General features: G+C 37.5%; 1 protein-coding gene across 1 annotated transcript; it reads left to right on the top strand.

Annotated features, from left to right (window-relative positions):
• Positions 1-1480: 1480 nt before the first annotated feature.
• On the top strand, positions 1481-23162 carry LOC307249212 (uncharacterized protein). The gene is made up of 12 exons (XM_080025853.1): positions 1481-1623; positions 3137-3493; positions 6461-6742; positions 9256-9387; positions 10204-10248; positions 10957-11017; positions 12093-12169; positions 13703-14053; positions 16428-16709; positions 18589-18867; positions 20306-20419; positions 20583-23162. Exons 1-12 carry the CDS (start codon positions 1530-1532, stop codon positions 20639-20641), a joined length of 2133 nt encoding a protein of 710 aa, XP_079881979.1. The 5' UTR covers positions 1481-1529; the 3' UTR covers positions 20642-23162.
• The last annotated feature ends 4255 nt before the right edge of the window (positions 23163-27417 follow it).

The raw sequence follows: 27417 nt of genomic DNA on the forward strand, positions 1-27417 counted from the left end.
CCTGTCCAAAAAACTTCAAAATCAATCAAGGATGCACACCTTCGTGCCGTGCGCAAGCCATATCCGGAAGCTCAGGTCGATCTGACTAAAACTCAGAGAGATATGCGAGTCACAGACAGACAGACAGACACACACACACACAGACAGACAGACAGACGTTTCTTGCTTAGATAGATAGATATTTGAACAACATTTGGATGAAAACCTGGTTGAACAAAAACTTAAAATGAAGTTCTATCGAACGTATCCTCCAAATACTGAACCTGTGAATATAATGTGATAGTTAACCTCAGGGTCTGTGGTGTGATCCCCGGCTCCTCCCTCCACATGTCCTTGAGCAACACACTGAAGCCCAAACTGCTCCCCATGGTCAGAGCAGCACCTTGCATGAAGCTGCTGCCATCACTGTGTGACTGGATGAATGACAAACACAATGTGACTTATATTTTATATTTTTGATATTTGTGTTATTGATATTATTAGTGCTGAGCCTGTGTTGCTTCTTTCTATGTGTTAAGGTGCTGAACCAGAGTGTGTCAGTAGCTACAGTTACACACTGAACTCCACTGTTTACTGCTGGTGACTGTGAGGTTTGAATTGAGCTCTATGTGAAAGCTCATGTATGTTTCTGTTGTTCACTGATGATGCTCTTGTAGGGTTTCATGTTATTTCAGGCAGAGCTTCAACATAAATTATAATATAAAACAGGAAACATAGCCTATTAAAGTGTAACTGCACACTTATACATGTTTTTTGAGATAGAAGCTGAATTAAATTACTATGTTGTTAAGGAACACATATGCTGGTGTTAAATATTGAAAAAAATTGCAATTTGCGTTAAGTATTGGCTTTTTAAGAAATGTTTTGTATTGTAAATTATTTCAGGCAGAGCTTCAACATTTCTATACAAACGTTTGAATAAAAACAAGAAAAAATATCAAAGTGCGTTGAGACTGTTTTTGATGTTTCTGTGTTCAAACTTTGATCAAAGAGACAAAAGTGATTGTTTCTGTTTTGTTCTGATTCTAACATGATCCATATTGATCAACAGCTGTTTTTACATAAAGACTTTTGATGTTTTAAAAGCTGCCAAACGCTTTGTGTGAAGGCCTGTAAAAACCAGCACAATTCATGAGTCATAGTAAATATATACAGCTCTGGAAAAAATGAAGAGACCACTCCAAATGTTCAGTGTCATTTGTTTTACACTTTATAGGCATATGTTTGAGTAGAATGAACATTTTGATTTTATAATATAAACTTCTGACAACATTTCTACCAATTTCCAATACATTTTTTGCCATTAAGAGCATTTTCAATAAGTAATGTAGAGATAAAGATTGAAGAAAAATCCAGACTGTTCTCTTAATTATTTCCAGAGCTGTTTGTGGAGGTGAGGCTTTTATTGTGAAGGATGTTGTAGTGGAAGTGTAGTCGTGGTTTTCCCTGAAAGCCAAAGTGTTGTCTGGGCCAATGAGAGCGCGAGGAGCGGCTGCAGCTTGGTTCTATAGAGACATTAAAGTGCTGCGATGTTTGATCCTCACAGGAGAACTATGGAGCTCCTTCCTCTCGCCTGTCTGTGTCTCGTGAGCTGCTCTGCAATGACGTCAGCAGATGGAAACGGTAGGAACACTTACACTGATGATCAGCAACACACTCTGTTGGCTTTTTACCTTATGATGAAATATGGATCCTGATATTTAGCACAGATCAATATTAAACCATCAGGTGACGTCATTTCATTACAGCCTCCTTCTGATTAATAACGTTCCTATAACAGACATGCGCAGACAGTGTTTGTATGTTCGCGATCATGTTGCAGCTTAGAGCTGGTTTATAACTTTAGATGTGACGTCATGGCTGCTGCAGGTGTGTGTAGTAGTAGTAGTAGTAGGGCGTTGTCTCCGTCCTGTCAGAAGTTGCAGCATCGATGATGTATTTCAGAGGAAACGAAACCTGACTGATAGTTTCATTCATTCAATATCAGGCTCTCTCTCTCTCTCTCCCTCTCTCTCTCTCTCTCTCTGTCTCTGTCTCTGTCTCTGTCTCTCTCTCTCTCTCTCTCTCTCGCTCTCTCTCTCTCTCTCTCTGTCTCTGTCTCTGTCTCTGTCTCTCTCTCTCTCTCTCTCTCTCTCTCTCTCTCTCTCTCTCTCTGTCTCTCTCTCTGTCTGTCTGTTTGATGAACACATGCACTGGAATGAACCTGAGTAAAAAACGCTTAGAAAACATAGTCAAATATTATTTACATCCATTTAACTCTATATGCTTTTGTCTCTGTTTTGTTTACTCTTAGACTTGTCTAAGTTTTTCTTACTTGTTGTCCCTTTGTCTCTTTTTCCCCTATTTTTTTATAATAATTTTTCCCTCTCTTTCTCTCTCCTACGTGCTCTTCATTCGTTTCCAACCGTGAACCTGTTTGTGTAGTTACTGTGTGGGAAGACGTTACGTGATAAATAATAAGAGTGTATTAGTGTTCATGTCACTGACTCAGGCAGGTGGAGGCTCGTCCCTGAATTTGGCTCATAGTTTCATTCATTATTGTGCCAAGAAAGATTGGCAACAGACCGATTAAATATTTTCTCTCCCTCTCTCTCTCTCTCTCTCTCTCTCTCTCTCTCTCTCTCTCTCTCTCTCTCTCTCTCTCTCTCTCTCTCTCTCTCTGTCCTCCTACACACTAAACACATGTAAACCTGTTTGAGTGGTTTATAGTTTTCTGTTTGATGAAATGTTTTCTGATAAATGATCAGAGCTGTCACTCAAACAGGTGTAATAAGTGTGTGAAAGGTCAAACACAATCTGTGAATATCTCCTCACGATCCGCTACATGTCCGAACTGTGCTTGCACAGAAAAATCTGGTGTAAATAAACATCCTATAGGCACTGGTATGTAAACAAGTAAACAAAAAGGCCCTCAGTAGCTACCAACATCCCCGTCTAGCCTAGGCTGTATATTATCACTGGATTTATTTTCAGGGCACACACAGTAGCAGATCATTCACTGATTTTAATATAAAGTCATTTTGATAACAAGCGTTTTCCAGAGTCGCTGACTGCACCTTTAATGATTGTGTCTGTAAACCTTTTATATACTATCTATGATGTAATCAAAGTGACTCCTCCATGTCGTCCTCTCCAGGGCCAGTGGTCATCACAGTGGATGAAGACAGTGTTGCTATGTTACCCTGTTCCCTCAGCACCAAGCAGAACATTGAGTCAAAGCTCTTTGACTGGAAGAAAGTTGGTGAGAAAGGTGAAGGGAAGAAGGATGTGTTCATGTATGATGCAGGCTCTCTCCGTGATAGTGCACGTTCAGGTCAAGATCAGCAGTTCGATGGTCGCGTCTCACATTTTAGAGATGGACTGAAGCACGGCAACGCCTCCATACTCATCACAAAGACCAAGGTGGCTGACAGTGGAGACTACACCTGTGATTTCCTGGAGCCAAGTCAAAGTCTTCAGCCAATTCAAACATCCCACATTAAGCTGCTTGTTGGTGAGTGCTTTCATTCAACAGTTAAGTTATCTTTAATAGTCAATGTAAACGAGGCCCCTCTCAAGTTACCACACTCCAGAGGGGGTCAGAGCGCAGGGTCAGCCATAGTACAGCGACCCTGGAGCAGCTTGGAGATAAGTGTCTTGCTCAAGGACACAATGGTAGAGATGGTCATGCATATGGAATAGCAGCCTATAGTTTTAACACCCTCCGGTGCCGGGGATCCAACCAGAGACCTTAAGGTTATTCTACAATATGTACACAATGTTAGTAAATAACTAGAGTTTACGTATGAGATAATAAACAAACAAATACATCAGAAAAGTGTTATGTATAAATCAAAAATTAAAATGGGGTTTTCTGAAGACTGAAGAGTCAGAAACCCATGTGTCAGGGCCTGGTCCCCACAGCACTGCAGCACATCTGGAGAGATGACCTCTCTACCAAACATGCTTCATATCTGCTACACATTGTCCTTTATGTCAATGGAACATCAGCAGTAGATTAGATATGAGTGTGTCCACAGATGACTTTATTACCTGTGTGTTGATAGTATTCCACTAGCGCTCTAACATGTCTTCTGTTTTGCCTTTCAGATCCTATCTTAATCTCTTAAGGTTCATTTTAATAATGTGCATTCCTGTCTCCTAATATCTGCCCATTTTAAACTGTGTAACAGCGAGACCATGAGGAGCTGAACCATGTCCATTGCATCACTGTAAAGCAAACACTCACAGCTTTCATTAGGTGTGTTGGTCTAACTTCAGCCTCTGGAAGAGTTGCATTGGTCAAGGATTAAACAGAGAAAAATACAAGCTTTGTTGTTTTTGTTCATTTCATTTCATATTTCAGTTGCAATAAATCAGTCATAATCTGGGCTATCAGGCTGAAACTCACAGGATCTCTCCCTCAACTTGTTTATAATGTCTGGACCAAGTTTCAGGCTGACAGACAGAAGTGGCTCTGAGATATTTTAGAAAGTGCAGTACAGAGCTTCTCCAGCAGATGTCTACAGAGCTCTCTAAAACTTCTCCAAAGTTTACAAATGATGATAATAAATCTCTTTATGAAACTGAAAAAATGTCCCTAAGTGTTAAACGTGACTATAAAAATATGTTCTTAATGTTTAAATAACTGTTAAAATATTAATAATGATTGAATCATGCCTCAATAAATATATAAATAAAGTTTCTCTGTTATGTGGATGTCCCACTACCACACAGAGTCCAACTACATTAACTTCCATATATGGTCAGGCAGGTAATTTAATTGGCTACTAACTGACGGTGTTTCATGTTGTTGAATTCCTATTGGAGGACATTAGCTGTCAATCAAACCAACGTGGGGTTTGCTGGAAGATGCTCTTCTGTGATTGGTTTACGGAGTTAAAGGTCTGATAGTGACGTCACCGTAGATCGGAGAGAGATGCTGATTGGTTCGTTTCGTTCCTGGGCGTTTACTGATTTCGGAGATACTGAATATGATTGGTTAAATATTTTGTCAACAGTGCATACGTCACAGCAATTGCTTTGTTTTCGCTGTTTGACGAGCGCCGCTAAACATTTACAACGGACGATATCAACTTTATTTCACGTAATTTTTCCTTCCGCTCGAACCTAAACAAGCTAGTCTGACTCAGAAGACTGTTATTCTTTATTTTGAGAATTTTTTTGTCTTTAAATGTCCGTTTTTTCAACTTTAAAATACATTTGTATTGCGGTTAAACAGGATAGCAGTCAAGCTAGTAACGGTTAACTGCCGTAAAGTCAGACGCTAACGTTGTTTGGCCGTTAATCCTGTGTTGAGATTCTTCAATCCGGTGAAAAACGAACTTCTGATCTTTCAAACGAACTGAAATATGTCTGTGTTGATATTTGAGTTCAACATGAAAACAGTTTGTACATTTATTTATTCATTTTTCATATAAATATCGGGTCGCGTGCAACCTCCGCGCCTTATAAAGTTAAAGTCCAGACCGGAAATACCAGGTGAGTTTTTTTTGTGGTGACGTAACTCTCTCTGTCTATCAGGTATGTGCTGAGTTTGACTCCACAGCCTGAGAAACACTTTAAACGTGTTTTCCTCACTGAGAGGAACATACTGAGATGTTTCAGAGGATTTGTAAAATATAATTGTTATCATTTTCTAATGTCAGTGACTAGAAACGATTCCAAATATGACGTGTCATTCTTCAATATTTTATGCCAAACTTAATCCAGTACATTGGTCAATGTATATCTTTGTCTTTTATGATGCACTAACATTAATAAATACATAAATACATCGTCCTAGCGGTGATATACTGTAGGTTATTGGTAGGCTACCTATCTAACTTTTCAGGAAAGTTATAATATTAAAATTACATCTGATACAGAGAGAGATGTTTATTGGGTAACACTTTACAATAAGTTACACAAAATTGTAGTAGCTACTACATACCTACTACATAGATATGTGTTACCTACTACATAGGGTTTTTTTTTTGTGTTACCTACTACATAGGGTTTTTTTTTGTGCTACCTAACACATAGGTTTTTTTTTGTGTTATCTAACACATAGGGTTTTTTCTTTTTGTGCTACCTAACACATAGGTTTTTTTTTTGTGTTACCTACTACATAGGGTTTTTTTTGTGCTACCTAACACATAGGGTTTTTTTTGTTGTGCTACCTAACACATAGGGGCACAAAAAAAAACCCTATGTGTTAGGTAGAAAAAAAAAGGTAGTTTTTAATGTCAATATATTAAAACATACTTCATAATTATTTATAACACAAGTTTTATATTGTTGTTGCATTACAATTGTAGGAGTTCTTTACTGTATATGCTTCTGCATATGAAAGAGTCTGTTGGCTTAGAGTTTTAAGAGGGTTACGTTGAACTTTTCTGTTCCTCTGTGTTTTTCTATTCACACTGTAAAACCACCTGCACATGTATTTTATATGTTATTGTTTGTTCTGCATTCACAGGTGCGTCTCCAAAACCAATCATTACAACACTTGATTTTTCAAAGGACTGGTCTCTCCTGCAGTGTGAGGTTCCTGGAGCTTCTCCTAAACCTGAAGTCCAGTGGAAAGACAGTGATGGAAACATCCTTCCTGCTGAGAAGCCGCTGGTCACAGAGAGAGGAGGCAAATTCTTCATCACCCTTAACATTACTGTGACTAAGACCGACCACTACCGCTGTGTATCCACACAGGAGGAAATCAAACATCAGATCTATGCTGAGACTTATGCCGGGCCACTCAATGGTGAGATTATTTTATTTTTTTATATTCCATTCATTTGAATTATTTGTGTCATAGGTTTTGGAAAATGTTAAAGTGTGTTCAAACTAAGTGAAAGCATCTGCAACAGTTGAAAATGCTGGAAACTAAGTGAAATATTCACACTTGAACTGAGACCGTCCGTGAGACTAAAGTTGATGAATCTACATAGAACTGGACGTTGTGGTAGAAACACTCAGCTGGTGTGTCCGTCTGTAGTTTCAGTATTTCAGCTGTTTGTGTTGAATCAACAGATTGACAGGATGAATCAGAGACAAAGATGAACTGTGTTCAGTCTGAACTCATGTCAATCATTAATGGTTGTCTTGGTGACCATGTGACACTCTGACTTTACACTAATACAACATGAGCTGAACATGACACACAGTCTCAGTCACTGGCTCACATTCACTCTGTGAAATATGATGATTAACATTGAGGAGTGTTGTTCACCATCATATCCAGAGACATGTGAACGTTTTAAAACCAGATATGATAAAGTTAAGCTTTCTTTATTAGTCAATTTACACAAGGCACATTGAAGTTTGTCTTTTCTCATATCCCATCTCAAGTTCCCACACTCCAGAGGGGGTCAGAGTGCAGGGTCAGCCATAGTACAGCGCCCCTGGAGCAGTTTGGGGTTAAGTGTCTTGCTCAAGGACATGATTTGATGAAAACACAAACTAATGTTGGTAGAAATATTACCACACACTTAATATATTCCTGGAGAGTTCCTGGTGATAATTTGAAACCATGAAACACATGAAACTATGACCTCAGTGCTACAACATATCAGTGAATTAACAGTGTCATTGAAACCTGAACCTTTATAGGCGTCATAACAGTAAACTGAATGGCCCAACAGTTGCATTAGATTGTACAGGTGTAACTAATAAAGTGGCCACTGAGTTTATGAACCACGGACACAGTTGATCACTGATAACACAAGGGGAGAAGAAGCTGCTAAAGACCTGTGTTTCATATTTCACATTTATATGACTTTAATGAAACAGAAACATATTGTTTTAATCTCAGACGCATTTCATTTCAAGATCATTTTTTGCAGAAAATTCTCGTGCTGTTCAAACATCTTTACTGTGTATTTTCTTCTGTCAGGATGTGAGTCAGAAATAGAATGTTTGACAGGTCATGTCCTGTTTAACAATGCTGGGAGGTTTAATTAAGACTTACAACGTATCTCAGTTCTTTCACCTTTTAAACACACTGTTATCCTGCTTTACAAATAAGAACGGAATCCAGTTGGTTGCATTCATAATGGTGTATTTTCACTCTTTCAGCACCATGGACAGCTTAATACAGAAGTGATTACTGCCATATAGTGGTGTAGTGGCAGAACAAATGAGTTTTTTAAATAATCTTGATGCTTCACGTCTCTCAGCTGTTTGTCATTTATGGTGTACTGCATTACTTAAAAAACAAGCACAGCTGGACAATTTAAATAAAATTATTATTGAAAAAATATATAATAATTCTATTCTTGCCTGTCAATCAGTCCCCCCAGAGGGCGGGGTTAAACATAGTTAAGGCCACTGAGTGTTCACAATGAACGCAGAGGAATTAAGGAAGAAGAAATCTGTGAAAGTTAAAAACAAGTTTCAAAGTGAGTCAGACTTCATTGAGACTAAAGTTGAATCTAGAGAACAGAGGAGTGAGAGAGTCTGCAGGGAAGTAACAGAAAGAACTTTGTGGTAAATTCTCAGATCAGTTTGATCAAACAAACGCAGTAACAGATTTATAAACAGCTGCTGCAAACTGATCCTGAATATCCACATGGAAACACAACGAGGATTCAGAACCTGAAGTCATTAGAAACAAACTGTCACATTTCTGTTCCAATAGTAGAAATAAAAAAGGTTGTTAAAATTAATATTTATTGTTACACAGAGTCTCTGTGTATTTATGAGCTGTAATTATAGAAACAGAGAAAACTTTATTGATCCTGATGGAACATAAGAACACTGAAGGATGTAGATTAGACTTTAATCTTTACGGTTTTATTATTTTATTTCTAAACTACAGATTAACTGGCAGCTACAGCCAACCTTTCCTCCATAAATAATTGTTAATAAATGATCTAGCTTCATTATAAATGAACCAATGATTATCTACTTATGCTTTCCTAATATATAGTTTTATTGACCCGTTATCTGTGTCTGACAATATACAAATGTATCAATAATGAGCTCATATTAAATATATAAAGTCATTGAACATTATACTAAACCGTCCCCCTCCTCACTGAGACCTAAAGCTCTGAGCTGTGGAGCCAAGCAGCAGCAAACTGTCCAGGAGATCCATGCTAACGTCTGTGCTACGCTAACATCCATCCAGTGTTAGAATCTGCTCCATGTTCCACTGTAGACTTCAGGAGCATCAACAGCTTCACTTGTTCTGTGTCTCTGTGATGAACAGTCTGAGGAACAGGAGATGAAGATACTGAATGAGAGTTACTTGAACTTTTTGTCTTTCTGTTTCAGAGTCCAGTGGAGAGTCAAACACTGGATTGGTCATTGGTGTTACAGTTGCTGCAATTGCTGTTGCTCTATTGATTGGTGGTGTTGTTCTTCAAGTTGTGCTGGTGAAAAGAGGTGTCATTACTTATAAGAAAGGTGAGTTTAACCGTATAATATTTTTTTGCTTCACTTGAGTTGAATGTGCTCGTTTTACTGTTTTATTTCAAAGTGTCTGGAGTGTCTTGAAAATGATATAAAAATAAAATGTCTTATTGTTAACATATTAATGAGCAAAAAAATACAAAAATGTTTATGAATCTCCCAATCAATAGTCTTGATTGTTGTTTGATATTATAATATCTAAGGCAGGGGTGCCCATTACGTCGATCGCGATCTACCAGTCGATCGTGAAGTCATTGTGGGTAGATCGCATGGCATTCTTAAAAAAAAAATCTTTTTTTACTGGCTCAATATAGGCTCCTAATCTTTGAAGGTATATTTTTTAAATTACATTGTTCGTGGCTACGAAGATCAGGGGCCTATATTGAGCTATACTGTATTAAAAAAAAACTTCACAGAGATTTTTTAAACCTGTACATTTTTTCTTTCTGCTTTTTGGTAATTGTGTCCCCAAATTATACCAGAAAATAGTACTAAATAGCTCACATAGGACAAAGCTGATTTAGCCTTAGTATTCTTCTCAAAGTGAACCAGATATATTCATTTTACTTTAAACGTTTCACATTTTTCTTTTTGTTTATTAATCAAAATAAATATTACACGTTTTGTGTTGTAAGACAGACTCTCAGGGGGCCTACGAGACCTCTCAGCCCCAGGGCCTCATATGTTTTGCATTTTTATAGTAGGTAGATCTTCTTGACTTGGTCATTATAAAAGTAGCTCACAAGCTGAAAACTTGTGGGCACCCCTGATCTAAGGCATTTGTAATTTTCTTTTTTTTCTTTCCTGCAGGTCCAGTATCACAGACGGAGACGACGTGTCCCCTTAAAGAGACGGGTTCACCTTAACAGCTAAGATTCATATAAGAGTAGTAAATGGAAATGAACATTATTTGCATTTTCCTTTGCTGATTTTCTGCCATTTCTGTTCAAATCTGATCAACATATGGACGGAAACGTGGTGGAACAACACGTCCTATGAACTAGTTCATATCGAGCGTATCCCTTTTAAAGTAAATCCAAATACTGAACCTGTGAAAATAATGAGATAGACAATGAAAGAGCATGGCAGGATAATAGAACAGCTGCTGCTGCTCAGGAAATATCCTATTTCAGACTCAGAACAGATTCTAAAGTCTAGAATGTGATGTGTAGAAACTAGAACCTGATTATAGTGAAGCTGACAGGCAGCTAGTGGAGAACACAAGGAGATGGTTGTGTTTCCTTCTCCTAGAGTTAAAATCAGGTGTTAATACACAGCCTAGACTCTGTAAACTGGTATATAACCAAAGCTGGTGTTCCGTTAACCTCAGGGTGTGTGGTGTGATCCCCGGCTCCTCCCTCCACATGTCCAAGTGTCCTTGAGCAACACACTGAAGCCCAAACTGCTCCCCATGGTCAGAGCAGCACCTTGCATGAAGCTGCTGCCATCACTGTGTGACTGGATGGATGACAAACACAATGTGACTTACATTCTTTATTTTTGATATTTGTGTTATTGATGTTATTTGTGCTGAGCCTGTGTTGCTTCTTTCTATGTGTTAAGGTGCTGAACCAGAGTGTGTCAGTAGCTACAGTTACACACTGAACTCCACTGTTTACTGCTGGTGACTGAGAGATTTGAATTGAGCTCTATGTGCAAGCTCATGTACAGGTGAAACTAATATATTATAGACTCATTACATGCAAAGTGAGATATTTCAAGCCTTCATTTGTTATAATTGTATTTATTATGGCTTACAGCTTATGAAAACCCCAAATTCAAAATCTCAGAACATTTGAATATTACATGAAATCAATAAAAAAAGGGATTTTATATACGGAAATGTCAGCCCTCTATAAAGTATTATCATGCTATCATCATATGTACTCAGTACTTGGTTTGGGCCCCTTTTGCATGAATTCTTGCCTCAATTCCAATTCATTTTCTATGATATTCTAATAATATGAGTTTCACCTGTATGTTTCTGTTGTTCACTGATGATGCTCTTGTAGGGGTTCATGTTATTTCAGGCAGAGCTTCAACATTTCTATACAAACGTTTGAATAAAACCAGAAAAAATATCAAACTGTGTTGAGACTGTTTTTGATGTTTCTGTGTTCAAGCTTTGATCAAAGAGACAAAAGTGATTTATTTTTAAATGTTTTGTTCTGATTCTAACATGATCCATATTGATCAACAGCTGTTTTTACATTAAGACTTTTGACGTTTTAAAAGCTGCCAAACGCTTTGTGTGAAGGCCTGTAGAAACACAGCAGAATTCATGACGTCATAGTAAATATATACAGCTCTGGAAAAAACAAGAGGCCACTTCAAATGTTCAGTGTCTCTTGTTTTACTCTTTAGGGGCATATGTTTGAGTAGAATGAACATTTTGATTTTATAATATGGACTTCTGACAACATTTCTACCAAATTCACAATAAAAATATTGTCATTAGGAGCATTTTCAATAAGTAATGTAGAGATGAAAATTGAAGAAAAATCCAGACTGGTCTCTTAATTCTTTCCAGAGCTGTTTGTGGAGGTGTGAGGCTTTTATTGTGAAGGATGTCGTAGTGGAAGTGTAGTCGTGGTTTTCCCTGGAAGCCAAAGTGTTGTCTGGGCCAATGAGAGCGCGAGGAGCGGCTGCAGCTTGGTTCTATAGAGACATTAAAGTGCTGCGATGTTTGATCCTCACAGGAGAACTATGGAGCTCCTTCCTCTCGCCTGTCTGTGTCTCGTGAGCTGCTCTGCAATGACGTCAGCAGATGGAAACGGTAGGAACACTTACACTGATGATCAGCAACACACTCTGTTGGCTTTTTACCTTATGATGAAATATGGATCCTGATATTTAGCACAGATCAATATTAAACCATCAGGTGACGTCATTTCATTACAGCCTACTTCTGATTAATAACGTTCCTATAACAGACATGCGCAGTGTTTGCATGTTCGCGATCATGTTGCAGCTTAGAGCTGGTTTATAACTTTAGATGTGACGTCATGGCTGCTGCAGGTGTGTGTAGTAGTAGTAGTAGTAGGGCGTTGTCTCCGTCCTGTCAGAAGTTGCAGCATCGATGAAGTATTTCAGAGGAAACGAAACATGATACATAACCTTTATTCAGATTAATTCATTCAATATCAGTCTCTCTCTCTCTCTGTCCCCCTCTCTCTTTGACCCCCCTCTCTCTCTCTCTCTCTCTCTCTCTCTCTGTCTCTCTCTATCACTCTCTCTCTATATATATATATATATATATATATATATATCACTCTCTCTCTCTCTCTCTCTGTCTCTCTGTCTCTCTGTCTCTCTCTATCACTCTCTCTCTCTCTATATATCACTCTCTCTCTCTCTCTATATATATATATATATCACTCTCTCTCTCTCTCTCTCTCTCTCTCTCTCTCTCTCTGTCTGTCTGTCTGTTTTGATTAGCACATGCACTGGAATGAACCTGAATAAACAACGCTTAGAAAACAAACCGCAACAACACATAATATAATGATATAATGATTGACATCCATTTAACTATATATTCTTTTGTTCTCTAATGTTTTTTGTATTCACTCTTATAAAGCATTCGCCTCAGGACAAAATGTTCTCTGCCTGATACTTGTCTCAGCTTCTGTCACTGTAAATGATCTTAATTGTTGTCCTCTTAATCTCTTTGTTTTAGCTGAAGCATAAATAGACAAATGTAGCTATTATTTACAAAGTATTTTTATGATTAAATATGAACTTTCGAATTTTTAATAATTAGGTGCATTTCTTCTTACAAGCTCTACAATAAACTGTTCAGTGTTATTTCTGTTTGTCCCCAAAGTTTTCCACTGAGTTTAAACAGGAGCTGCAGCTTGTGGTGTTCAAGTCACTGACTCAGGCAGGTGGAGGCTTGTCCCTGAATTTGGCTCATTGTTTAACTGATTATCTTGATAAAAAATGTTGTCAACAGACGATTAAATATTTTCTCTCTCTCTCTCTCTCTCTCTCTCTCTCTCTCTCTCTCTCTCTCTCCTCCTACGCACTACACACATGTAGGTAAACCTGTTTGAGTGGTTTATAGTTTTCTGTCACACAAACCGGTGCTTAACCACTTTACTATATTCTTAATTATTTAATATTATAAATAACATTAAACACTTGAGCTTGGTATGAATCTTCAGGGTTTGATAGAGAAGCATTTCTGTTACACTTCCAACAGCTTATTACATCATTAGTTGATGTTTTGTTATAACAACAAACGTCTGTCTTGACCGAATGGCTCTGCATGTAAACACACTGACTCCTCCATGTGTTTCTCTTCCAGTGGTCATCAAAGTGGATGAAGACAGTGTTGCTATGTTACCCTGTTCCCTCAGCACCAAGCAGAACATTGAGTCAAAGCTCTTTGACTGGAAGAAAGTTGGTGAGAAAGGTGAAGGGAAGAAGGATGTGTTCATGTATGATGCAGGCTCTCTCCGTGATAGTGCACGTTCAGGTCAAGATCAGCAGTTCGATGGTCGCGTCTCACATTTTAGAGATGAACTGAAGCACGGCAACGCCTCCATACTCATCACAAAGACCAAGGTGGCTGACAGTGGAGACTACACCTGTGATTTCCTGGAGCCAAGTCAAAGTCTTCAGCCAATTCAAACATCCCACATTAAGCTGCTTGTTGGTGAGTGCTTTCATTCAACAGTTAAGGGAATACTTCACCCATACGGAACCGGCGTTCTATCATTATAAAATGGCTATTATAATATAATGAATCAGCTTTTTCTTCCCTCAGTCTTCCCTTGGCCCAGCTGTCCTGATAATCCTAACCCTACATTCATGTGTTATGTCACTACTGGGCAAAATGTAGGGTTAGACAGTGAGACCATAAAACATTCTTTCTGCCTTTTCTCAGGCTAGGATGAACCGATTTCTAAAATCTTTGCACATTTATACTACATGGGATCTTAGGGTTCAATACACCTTCATATTTTCACCGGTGAAGTAGAGACCTCATGGTTACTGTCGGCCTAGGTCCTACCGCCCTTTCTGGAGAGATGACCTCTCTACCAAACATGCTTCATATCTGCTACACATTGTCCTTTATGTCAATGGAACATCAGCAGTAGATTAAATATGAGTGTGTCCACAGATGACTTTATTACCTGTGTGTTGATAGTATTCCACTAGCGCTCTAACATGTCTTCTGTTTTGCCTTTCAGATCCTATCTTAATCTCTTAAGGTTCATTTTAATAATGTGCATTCCTGTCTCCTAATATCTGCCCATTTTAAACTGTGTAACAGCGAGACCATGAGGAGCTGAACCATGTCCATTGCATCACTGTAAAGCAAACACTCACAGCTTTCATTAGGTGTGTTGGTCTAACTTCAGCCTCTGGAAGAGTTGCATTGGTCAAGGATTAAACAGAGAAAAATACAAGCTTTGTTGTTTTTGTTCATTTCATTTCATATTTCAGTTGCAATAAATCAGTCATAATCTGGACTATCAGGCTGAAACTCACAGGATCTCTCCCTCAACTTCTTTATAATGTCTGGACCAAATTTCAGGCTGACAGACAGAAGTGGCTCTGAGATATTTTAGAAAGTGCAGTACAGAGCTTCTCCAGCAGATGTCTACAGAGCTCTCTAAAACTTCTCCAAAGTTTACTAATGATGGTGATAAATCTCTTTATGAAACTGAATAAATGTCCCTAAGTGTTAAACGAAACTATAAAAATATGTTTTTAATATTTAAATAACTTTTAAAATATTAATAATGGTTGAATAATGCCTCCATAAATATATAAATAAAGTTTATCTGATATGTTGGTGTCCCACAACCACACAGAGTCCAACTGCATTAACTTCCATATATGGTCAGGCAGGTATTTTAATTCTCTTCCAACCGACGGTGTTTCACAATGCTTACTTCCTATTGGAGGACATTAGCTGTCAATCAAACACACGTGGGGCTTGCTGGAAGATGCTCTTCTCTGATTGGCTTACGGAGTTAAAGGTCTGATAGTGACGTCACCGTAGAGCGGAGAGAGATGCTGATTGGTTCGCTACGTCCCTGGGCGTTTACTGATTTCAGAGATACTGAACATGATTGGTTCAAACTTTTGTCAACAGTGCATACGTCACAGCAATGACTTTGTTTTCGCAGTTTGACGAGCGCCGCTAAAGATTTACAACGGACGATATCAACTTTATTTCACGTACTTTTTCCTTCCGCTCGAACCTAAACAAGCTAGTCTGACTCAGAAGACTGTTATTCTTTAATTGAGACCTTTTTTTGTCTATAAATGTCCGTTTTTCCAACTTTAAAATACATTTTAATTGCGGCCAAACAGGATAGCAGTTAAGCTAGTAACGGTTAACTGCCATAACGTCAGACGCTATCGTTGTTTGGCCGTTAGTCCTGTGTTGAGATTCTTCAATCCGGTGAAAAACGAACTTCTGAGCTTTCAAACGAGCTGTAATATGTCTGTGTTGATATTTGAGGTCAACATGTAAACAGTTTGTACATTTATTTATTCGTTTTTCATATAAATATCGGGTCGCGTGCAACCTCCGCGCCTTATAAAGTTAAAGCCCAGACCGACAATACCAGGTGAGTCTTTTTGTAGTGACGTCTACAGATGTCTGTAGTTGTATGATAACTTTGTGGATTTACATGTTTGTTTCCAGAAATTATGTATTTTACAAAGTTAAAATAGATTCACACTTGAATGAGCTGAGGTTAGCACAAATCAAATGTTCTCCATACTTCCACAGGAGTAAGCTATGGGGGGGTTTTCCATAATGCAGAAAACAATTACAAACAAAACATTTCTCTCAATTTTAAAATCGGTATTTACTAAACTGACTAACCCTAACCCTACAGGATAATATACACTGTATATAATGATATACTATGTTGCCTCATACATTTTTCATCTGATTTAATATACAACTTAAACAAACAACCCAAATTGCACACATTTGCCATCATAAATACCTACACCAAACAGGAGAAAATAATAGTTAACTCTCCTTCCTTTTTGGGGGTTCACAGGTGCATCTCCGGAGCCCTCTGGTACAATACTTGGTCCAACAGAGAATGGGATGCGGCTCCATTGTGTAGTTAAAGGAGCTTCTCCTAAACCTAAAGTCCAGTGGAAGGACAGCGCTGGACACATCATTCCTGCTGATGAACCACATTATACACTCAGAGGAGGCAGCTATGATGTCATCCTACAAGCTACTGTAACCAAGACAGACAACTACAGCTGTGTATCCACACAGGAGGAAATCAACCATCAGATCCATTCACTGAAGATTCATGTGGCTGTCAATGGTGAGATACTAGTCCTATTTCTATACTCCTATTTTAAAGGTGCAGTGTGTAATATGACATCATCAAGTAAGTTCTACAAAGTTCTAGAATGCAACGCTCCCTGGGTAACCCCACCCCTTTAGAATAATAATAGAAGCTACAGTGGCCTTCAAGGACAAGAACAATTCTAAATTTTAAACAATGCACCTGATGACATTCCAACTATGACACTTCCAAAATGGCGGTGACAAGGGCTTGGTCCAAAATATGCAGAAATATGGACATATATGAGACCCTTTTTAAGGGAAAAAATAATAATTCAAAACATTTTTTTCAGCTATTATGCACTACATTAAATGTACTTATGGATATTATATTTACTTTCCTCAAAATCTGCTAGGAAATAAAACCCAAAATTCTACACACTGCAGGTTTAAATAAATATTTCCATATATTTTTTATTTTCAAGTTCCTGCAATTAATTTTTGATATAATTTGTATAATTGCTTTCGGGAAAATGTAAATGTGGGTTCAGACTGAACACAAAGGAATGTAGGATGAAGAAATCTGTGAAAGTTTAAAACTTCAGAGTTAAACTGAGACTAAGCTGCTGACTGTAGAGAGACAGAGGAGTGAGAGGGTCTTTAGTGAAAGAACAGAAGTCAGTTTGTGGTAGAAACACTCAGCTGCTGTGTCCGTCTGTAGTTTCAGTATTTCAGCTGTTTGTGTTGAATCAACAGATTGACAGGATGAATCAGAGACAAAGATGAACTGTGTTCAGTCTGAACTCATGTCAATCATTAATGGTTGTCTTGGTGACCATGTGACACTCTGACTTTACACTAATACAACATGAGCTGAACATGACACACAGTCTCAGTCACTGGCTCACATTCACTCTGTGAAATATGATGATTAACATTGAGGAGTGTTGTTCACCATCATATCCATAGACATGTGAAGGTTTTAAAACCAGATATGATAAAGTTAAGCTTTCTTTATTAGTCAATTTACTGTTCTTGGTCCAGTTTTATGTTTCATTAAAATGGATGAAAACACAAACTAATGTTGGTAGAAATATCACCACACACTAACTACTGGGTGTGACTGTGTTGAGTGAACCAGCTGACTTCAGATTTAAAGGTGCAGTCCTGTTTATTAAATCATCATCTAGAACTTATTAGTAAAACTGAATTATACCGAGGCTCTGAAATGTTTATTAGATTAATGACATAAGACTGGGTTCAGACAAAGATCCAGATTTGATCATTTGTTTAAGATTTTTATTATTTTTATTTTCACTAACAACTAAGCTGAAATGTAATAACTAGGACCAAAATGTAACTAACTGTATTCCTGGAGAGTTCCTGGTTGTAACTTGACCCCATGAAGAAACATTAAACTATGACCTCAGTGCTGCAACAGATCAATTAAATAACACCTCTGTGACATTGTCAGCGAAACCTGAAGATTATAGGCGTCATAACAGTAAAGTTGATGGCACATCAGTTGTATACTATTGCATTAGATTGTACAAGTGTAACTAATAAAGTGGACCCTGAGTTTATGAATCGCTGACACAGTTAATCACTGATAACACAAGGATTGCACAAGCTTCTAAATGCCTGTGTTTCATATTTCATAACACGCTTTTATGACTTCAGTGATACAGAAACTTTGAGTTTACATCTCAGACAAACATTTATTTTAAAAATATATTTTTTGGCATAAATTGTAAAATAATTTCTTCATTGTTTATTTGCTTCCATCTGGGTGTGAGTCAGAAATAGTGTTTTTCTTCTTGTTAAACACACGAGAGAATGGATGAACTAAAACATCACAGTATTGCACACATGATGTAATTGTCTTATGTAATTTATTCTTTCTATTCTACCCACAGGAGCAGCTTCAAAACCAATCTTTGAAATACTTGAACAAAGAAAAGATGGAGTGCTGCTGCAGTGTGTTGTTAAAGGAGCTTCACCAAAACCTGAACTTGAATGGCAGGACAGTGAGGGAAACATCATTCCTGCTGAAGAACCACAGGTCACTGAGAGAGGAGGCAGCTATGATGTCATTCTACAAGCTACTGTGAGGAAGACAGACCGTTACCGCTGTGTATCCACACAGGAGGAAATCAACCACACCACTTATGCTGAGAACTTTGTGCCTGTCAATGGTGAGATTCTTCCTAGTAGTGTTTCCATTATTTTAATAGTTTGTGTTATAAGTTTTCAATTATCTTTAGAGATCTTCAGAGAGGCGGCCTTAACCATCTGCGGGCCCATTTCAAGACCTAGTGTGGGGGCCCCGCCAACATTTCACCGAATCCTGCACTCTCGATCCTTCGAAAAGAAAAAAGAAAATGGAATCCAGTTGGTTGCTTTCATAATGGTGTATTTTCACTCTTTCAGCACCATGGAAAGCTTAATACATAAGAGATTACTGCCATCTAGTGGTGTAGTGGCAGAATAAATTAGTTTTTTAAATAATGTTGCTTTTTCATGTCTCTCAGCTGTTTGTCATATATGGTGTCCTGCATCACTTTAAAACAAGCACAGCTAGACAATTTAAATACAATTATTATTGAAAAAAAAATCTCTTCTTGCCTGTCAGTCAGTCCCCCCAGAGGGCGGGGTTAAACATAGTTAAGGCCACTGAGTGTTCACAATGAACGCAAAGGAATTAAGGATGAAGAAATCTGTGAAAGTAAAAAAACTAGTTTCAAAGTGAGTCAGACTTAAACTGAGACTGTGAGACTAAAGTTGAATCTAGAGAGAAGAGAGGAGTGAGAGGGTCTGCAGGGAATGAAAAGAAAGAACTTTGTGGTAAAGTCTGAGATCAGTTTGATCAAACAAACCCAGTAAAAGATTTATAAACAGCTGCTGCAAACTGATCCTGAGTATCCACATGGAAACACAACGAGGATTCAGAACCTGAAGTCATTAGAAACAAACTGTCACATTTCTGTTCCAATGGTAGAAATAAAAAAGGTTGTTAAAATTAATATTTATTGTTACACAAAGTCTCTGTGTGTTTATGAGCTGTAATTATAGAAACAGAGAAAACTTTATTGATCCTGATGGAACATAAGAACACTGAAGGATGTAGATTAGACTCTAATCTTTACGGTTTTATTATTTTATTTCTAAACAACAGATTAACTGGCAGCTACAGCCAACCTTTCCTCCATCAATCATTGTTAATAAATGATCTAGCTTCCTTATAAATGAACCAATGATTATCTACTTAAGCTTTCCTAATATATAGTTTTATTGACCCGTTATCTGTGTCTTACAAAATACAAATGTATCAATAATGTTCTCATATTAAATATATAAAGTCATTGAACATTATACTAAACCGTCCCCCTCCTCACTGAGACCTAAAGCTCTGAGCTGTGGAGCCAAGCAGCAGCAAACTGTCCAGGAGATCCATGCTAACGTCTGTGCTACGCTAACATCCATCCAGTGTTAGAATCTGCTCCATGTTCCACTGTAGACTTCAGGAGCATCAACAGCTTCACTTGTTCTGTGTCTCTGTGAGGAACAGTCTGAGGAACAGGAGATGAAGATACTTTATGAGAGATACAGAAACATATTCTCTTTCTGTTTCAGATCCCAACACTGGATGGATTGTTGCTGCAGTTGCTGTTTCTCTTCTGGTTGTTGCTGGTGTTATCATAGCTGTGCTGGTAGTCAAGTGTGTCATCCCACGAAATTCTAAGAAAGGTGAGTTTAAATATTGTATTGAATCGATATATTAATGAGCAAAAAGCAACAATTTCTCTATAAGAATCTGATGTTTACAGTGTTGACAGTTGTTACATTACATTTTTAAGGATCAAGTCTGTTCTGATTTTTCTTGAATGTATTTTTGATTTATTTCCTGCAGATCCAGTATCACAGACGGAGTCAACACACCCCCTTAGAGAGTCAATGAGTAACTCTTAAGTTCTTAAATGTTTATGAAACAGTCTCATTAAACAGCAAACAAGACCGTCAGTGAAAATAATGCTATTTGTATAAAGTATTTATGCCTTTGCTCAGGTCTGAATCCCCTCTAACTCAGACAAAACTATTGACGGCAGACGGGAAAAGCCTGTGTTTATGGCTACTAAATCAAATTTTACTTTGCTTCACCATGGTCATATCACCATTATTAATCTGACATAGTCACATATAAATACATTACCTCATGGCCATGCATCCTGCCGTCTCTCTTTCACTCGCTTCCTAAACAAAGTGTCTTAAAAACACTGAGTTTGTACAAAGGGGGCGGTAGAATAACAAAAAATAAGATAAAAAGGGAAAGTTCCTCATAGCCACTTTACCAGTTAATATTCATATAAAAGTAGTTGATGGAAGTGTACATTATTTTGCATTTTCTTTTGCTGATTTTCTGTAAATTCAGTTAAATTGACATATAAACTAGTTCATATCAAACGTATCTCGCCTTGAAAGTAAATCCAAATGCTGAATCTGTGAAAATATTGCTATAGATAATGAGAGAGCATGACAGGATAATAGAACTAGTAATGGAACATAAAATAATCAAAGTAAAGTGCTGCTGCTCAGAACAGATTCTAATGTCTAGAATGTGACGTGTAGAAACTAGAACCTGATTATAGTGAAGCTGACAGGCAGCTAGTGGAGAACACAAGGAGATGGTTGAGTTTCCTTCTCCTAGCAAGAGTTACAATCAGTGAACATCTCCTCATGATTTGATACCTATGTTCTCAACAAACAAAATCAGGTGTTAATACTCAGCCTAGACTGTGTAAACTGGTGTATAACCAAAGCTGGTGGTGTGTTGAGGGACTTTTGTCTGAGCCCTGAATACAGATCTTACCTTACATGTCATTTAGCTTTTATCCAAAGCGACTAAAAACCGGAGGTAGTTAGTATTAAACGCGATTGTAGAGAACGCTTGTTGTCAAAATCAGTGAATATCTCCTCACAATCTGTTCTATATGTTTGCTGGAAAATAAATCCGGTGTTAATACTCAGCCTAGACTCTGTAAACTGGTGTATAAACAAAGCTGGTGTTCTGTTAACCTCAGGGTCTGTGGTGTGATCCCCGGCTCCTCCCTCCACATGTCCAAGTGTCCTTGAGCAACACACTGAAGCCCAAACTGCTCCCCATGGTCAGAGCAGCACCTTGCATGAAGCTGCTGCCATCACTGTGTGACTGGATGAATGACAAACACAATGTGACTTATATTCTTTATTTTGTGATATTTGTGTTATTGATATTATTAGTGCTGAGCCTGTGTTGCTTCTTTCTATGTGTTAAGGCCTTTGCACACCGGGTGTGTTTTATTTGTGCGATTAATCCGTTAATTAACGAACGTATACCGAGTCAATACAAGCCTCCACACCAGCACCATCATTTCGCATCGCGAATTTGCGTTTGTAATTTTTTCGAACTGAGTTCGATTTTTCTGGGACGTCGCTTCTAAAGTGAGACGCGACAAAATTCACATTTCAAAACATTCGCTTTTACGTTGTGTTTATTCGCGCCGCGCCCGGTGTGCAAAGGCCTTTAAGGTGCTGAACCAGAGTGTGTCAGTAGCTACAGATACACACTGAACTACACACTCAGTCTGCAGTTTACAAGGTTTCACCTGATAAAACTGCTGCAGGCTCTGTTGCAACAGTCCTGGAAAAAAATCCTCCATCAAGTTTGTGCTGCTGTTACAATGAGCTATATCAAGAGTTTGGTCCAAAAAGATTCAAAACAAGTTCCATTTCAAGTAAATGTGTTTGATCCAGTGTAAATCAGATATATAGCATTTAAAATTAACAAACTTATTTTTATGAGAATTGCGTTTTTTGTTCGGCTGTTAGAGGCTTCAGTTTGTGTTGCTGTTGAACTGTATTACATCATAATGACGGCTGTTTCTATTATTTTGTCCAGCTCATTTATATTAATCTCTTGAGTATAAATAAAGGTTAAATTAAATTAAATTAAATATCACTGAGGGTCGGCTAACTAACAGAAACTCCTCTGACACAGTTTCAACACAAATCAAACATTATAACGTTGATGGAGGAGGATTTATTGCATCAGTTTTAGCCAGGTGAACGTTATAAACTGGAGACTGTTTGCTGTTTACTGCTGATGACTGTGATATTGTTTAAGTAGCGTTTTTGCTTTGTCCATGCCGTACAGTACACCATTGTTTTGTTCTGTTGTTATTTGAATTGTTTGTGCTCCAGACCATGATACTAGGGGCTTATTTGTTTATCAACGCGGCAGATGCGCGCGCAGCAGGCCTGCAGAAAGAAAAATAGTTTGACTGGTTGCCATGGTTACCCGTTTGGTTATATTGCTGTTGCGGTGTTTCTCTGTAGGTCCATGGTGTTAACTAGCGATGTTGTCATCTTACTACAACAGTTTATCAGCGAGGGATAACATTGGTTATGCGGAAACATTAAGAAGAGAGAGCCGTGAATAAATGAAAATGAATTGTTCTCTATGTGAAAGCTCATGTGTGTTTCTGTTGTTATCTGATGATGCTCTTGTAGGGTTTCATCATGTCGACCAACAATAAAACAAGTGAGAAATACAGCGAGTTGTTTTTCAGTGTTTTTATGCCACAAAGATTATCAGTGTTTCTGTTGATCCTGCGCCCTCTCGTGGCCACTGGGAGGAATTACGCCACCACTCAAGATAGACACAAACATACAATGATTTTTATCTATTAATTTAAAAAAATAAAAATTTTATTAAAAATCATATGTAAGCCTACACTGTATATGAAGATTTTTCCCTCCCTAGTCAAAATAAATTGATTTCTTGTCCTAATTCAGTAACAGCCCATTGAATTCCACATTGTAAATTACTAAATTATCACTATTTTAACTGAATTTGAAAAAAATGTATGTGCTTTGTTATTTAATGTATTTTTTTTATTTAATTCAAAAATGAGAAAGATATTTTTCCCTATCTAGTCAAAATGAGTTCATTTCTTGCCCTAATTCAGTAACAGCAACATCAGTAGTCCAGGTGATAAATTACCAAATTATCATAATTTATTTAATTTAGAAAAATGTAATAATCTTTATCATTTTCACATGTTTTAATTTCTTTAATTTAATTTAAAAAAAATAGGGTTAATACTTATTCACAAAAATGTAGGTGAGTTTTTTCCCTCCACTACTACAGGTCAGCTTAGTGTTTCTGTTGACCGTCTGCCCTCTTGTGGCCACAGGCAGGAATTACACCATCAGTTCAAGCTGAACCCTTTCACAATAAAACTGTCGTAGATAGACATAACATTTTTTTCATTTCAATCTATTTAATCATTTCACAGACTTGGAGACAGGAGGTATATGTACATTGTATCTGAAGATGTTTCCCCCTACCTCGTCAAAATGAATAAATGTTTCTTGTCCTAATTCACTAACAGCTACATCAGTATTCCTGGAGGTAAATTACCAATGGATCATAATTTTATTTAAATTAAAAAAACGTTATATGCTTTATTATTTTAATGTTTTGAATTATATATTTTTTTTAAATGAAATAAACAGTAAATAGTTGTATTTATTCAAATAGTGTGTTTTTTCCCCCTCCACCACTTCTGGTCAGTTTAGTGTTTCTGTTGATCGTCTGCCCTCTTGTGGCCACAGGGAGGAATTACACCATCAATTCAAGCTAGACACAATAACATGGTATCACACTTCTTCTGAACCCTTTCACAATAAAATGTAAACAACGGTTGACGTGGGATGTTTTATATTCGATCTAAATTAATTTGTTTGTGACCCTAATTCATTAACAGCTTGTACAATTTGAGTCAACGTAAGCAATAAATCAATGTTCAAACCTTAATTTTTTTAATTCGATTTAGTTTTACCAAAGTATAAGTATACAGTGAGTAGCCTATATTAGTGTTTCTGTTGGTCGTCTGCCCTCTTGTGGCCACAGGGAGGAATTACACCATCACTCTCAAGCTAGATACAATAATATGGTGTTGTCGTCTATTTAACATAAAATGGTTTCTTTTCATTTATGATTTTTTTTTAAATTAAATTTAAAAATTATATGTAGGCCTACATTCTATCTGAAGATTATTCCCCCCTCCCTAGTCAATATTTGTCATTTTATTGTCCTAATTCAGTAACAGCCAATTGTATTCCAGTTGGTAAATAACCAAATGATAATTTTATTTAAATTTGAAAAATATTATATGCTTTATTATTTTCATATGTTTAATCTTTTTTAATGTAAACTTTTTTTAAATGAAGTAAATACTTATTCAAATAAATGTGTTTTATTAAAAAGTTACATCAATAGTTTTTTCCCTCCACTACTTCTGGTTAGTTAGTGTTTCTGTTGATCGTCTGCCCTCTTCTGGCGACAGGGAGGAATTACACCATCACTCTCAAGCTAGATACAATAACATAGTATCACACTTCCGCTAAACCCTTTCACAATAAAATATTAACGACGGTCGCAGATAGACGTGGGATGTTTTATATTTGATCAAAATTAATTCGTTTGCGACCCTTATTCAGTAACAGATGGTTAAATGTGAGTCAAAGGAAACATTAAGTCAATGTTATACTCTTCATTGTTTAAATTCAATTCAATTAAGTTTTAAGAAAGTATAGGCCTACAGTGGCCTATATATTAGTGTTTCTGTTGATCGTCTGCCCTCTTCTGGCCACAGGGGGAATTACACCACCACTCTCAAGCTAGATATAATAACATGGTGTTGTATGTTTTTCTAATTAAAATAAAAAATGATAAGTTAGCCTACATTATATCTAAAGATTTGTTTCCATACCTAGTTTAAATTAATGTTTCTTGTCCTAATTCAGTAACAGCAACATCAGTATTTCAGGAGGTAAATTACCAAATTATAATTTTATTATTATTTTCATGTTCCAATTTTTTTAAATTGTATATTTTTTTAAATTAAGTAAATAGTAAATAGTTATATTATATATAGAGAGAGACTAAATGATTATTTAAAAAAAAATGTATTCAAGTCCACTACCACAGGTCAGATTAGCGTTTCTGTTGACCGTCTGCCCTCTTGTGGCCACAGACAGGAATTACACCATCAGTTCAAGCTGAACCCTTTCACAATAAAACAGTCATAGATAGACATTACATTTTTTTTTCATTTCAATCTATTTAATCATTTCACAGACTTGGAGACAGGAGGTTTATGTACATTTTATCTGAAGATGTTTCCCCCTACCTCGTCAAAATAAGTTAATGTCTTGTCCTAATTCACTAACAGCAACATCTGTATTCCAGGAGGTAAATTACCAAAGGATCATAATTCTATTTAAATTAAAAAAAACGTTATATGCTTTATTATTTTAATGTTTTGAATTATATTTTTAAAAAATGAAATAAACAGTAAATAGTTGTATTTATTCAAATAGTGTGTTTTTTCCCCTCCACTACTTCTGGTCAGTTTAGTGTTTCTGTTGACCGTCTGCCCTCTTGTGGCCACAGGGAGGAATTACACCATCAGTTCAAGCTAGACACAATAACATAGTATCACACTTCTTCTGAACCCTTTCACAATAAAATGTAAACGAAGGTTGACGTGGGATGTTTTTTATTTGATCAAAATTAATTTGTGACCCTAATTCATTAACAGCTTGTAACATTTGAGTCAACGTAAGCAACAAATCAATGTTTAAACCTTAGTTTTTTTAATTCGATTTAGTTTGACCAAAGTATAAGTATACAGTAGCCTATATTTAGGTGCGAACACACTAGGCATTTTACACGCGTAAGATTTACGTGCGTAACGCGGCTAAAATGTTGCTTGATCATTTTGTGTCAAAAAAGGTTATACGCGCGTAATGTGACGAGTCTCCCTCCCGATATTGTATTTCCCTTATCAACTATGGCTGCGATCAGAACCGACCCGACACAACAGCGTGCATGTCCACACAAAAACAACAACAATACGGCCAACAACTGTGCCAAAAGACAAACTGAACAGCACAAATAGCCTAGCATTAAAACAGCATTGCATATTCACGGCAGCTACATAACAAACACAGTTACAGCAGCATCGGTGCACGGCGGCACAACATAAAGGCAAGTAGCCAACATTACCCTACCTGGCTGTGACAGGGGACCGTGACAGGGGACCGTGGCTGGCGTAGATCAACACCGGTGCTTCGTGTACTTGTCGTGAAAGTCCCGCGGACAGTCGTCATGTTTGGGTTCATAATATGAGGCGCTAGCCGCCCGCACACAACAGGGTGAGTTAACTATTGCTATACGGCGCTAACTTTGTTTATCGGCTAAAGCACAGCTACACATATTCACTGAATTAACCAGGAAGTCCATTCTCCTGGTTTACTTTCCCCACGTATAACCCCGAGCGGCTTCATACAGCACCGGCCGCCGCAATACATTTACTCCTCGGTGTCTCGCATCAGCCTCTGTGTACAGTACACTGTTCTCCGACCCTGCCAATGTATGTGACGTAGGGTCAAGCTCAACGCTGATTGGCCAACGCGGCTAATCGTCTCGCGTAGGAGCAACAAAAGTTCAATTTTTTGAACTCCTCGCGTAGCTATACGCGCGTAATATATACGCACGTAAAGCTACGCGCGTAAAAATGTTGCTTTAGCGCGAGTGAAAATGTTGCTTTAGCGCGAGTGACGCATTTACGCGCCATGTACGCGCGTAAACCAATGGTTCCCTATGGAAAAGGGGCGGGTTTCATACGCGTCTGTACGCG

The sequence above is a fragment of the Ammodytes marinus genome, assembly GCF_949987685.1.
Source record: "Ammodytes marinus genome assembly, chromosome: 4".
NCBI classification, from domain to species: Eukaryota; Metazoa; Chordata; class Actinopteri; order Uranoscopiformes; family Ammodytidae; genus Ammodytes; species Ammodytes marinus.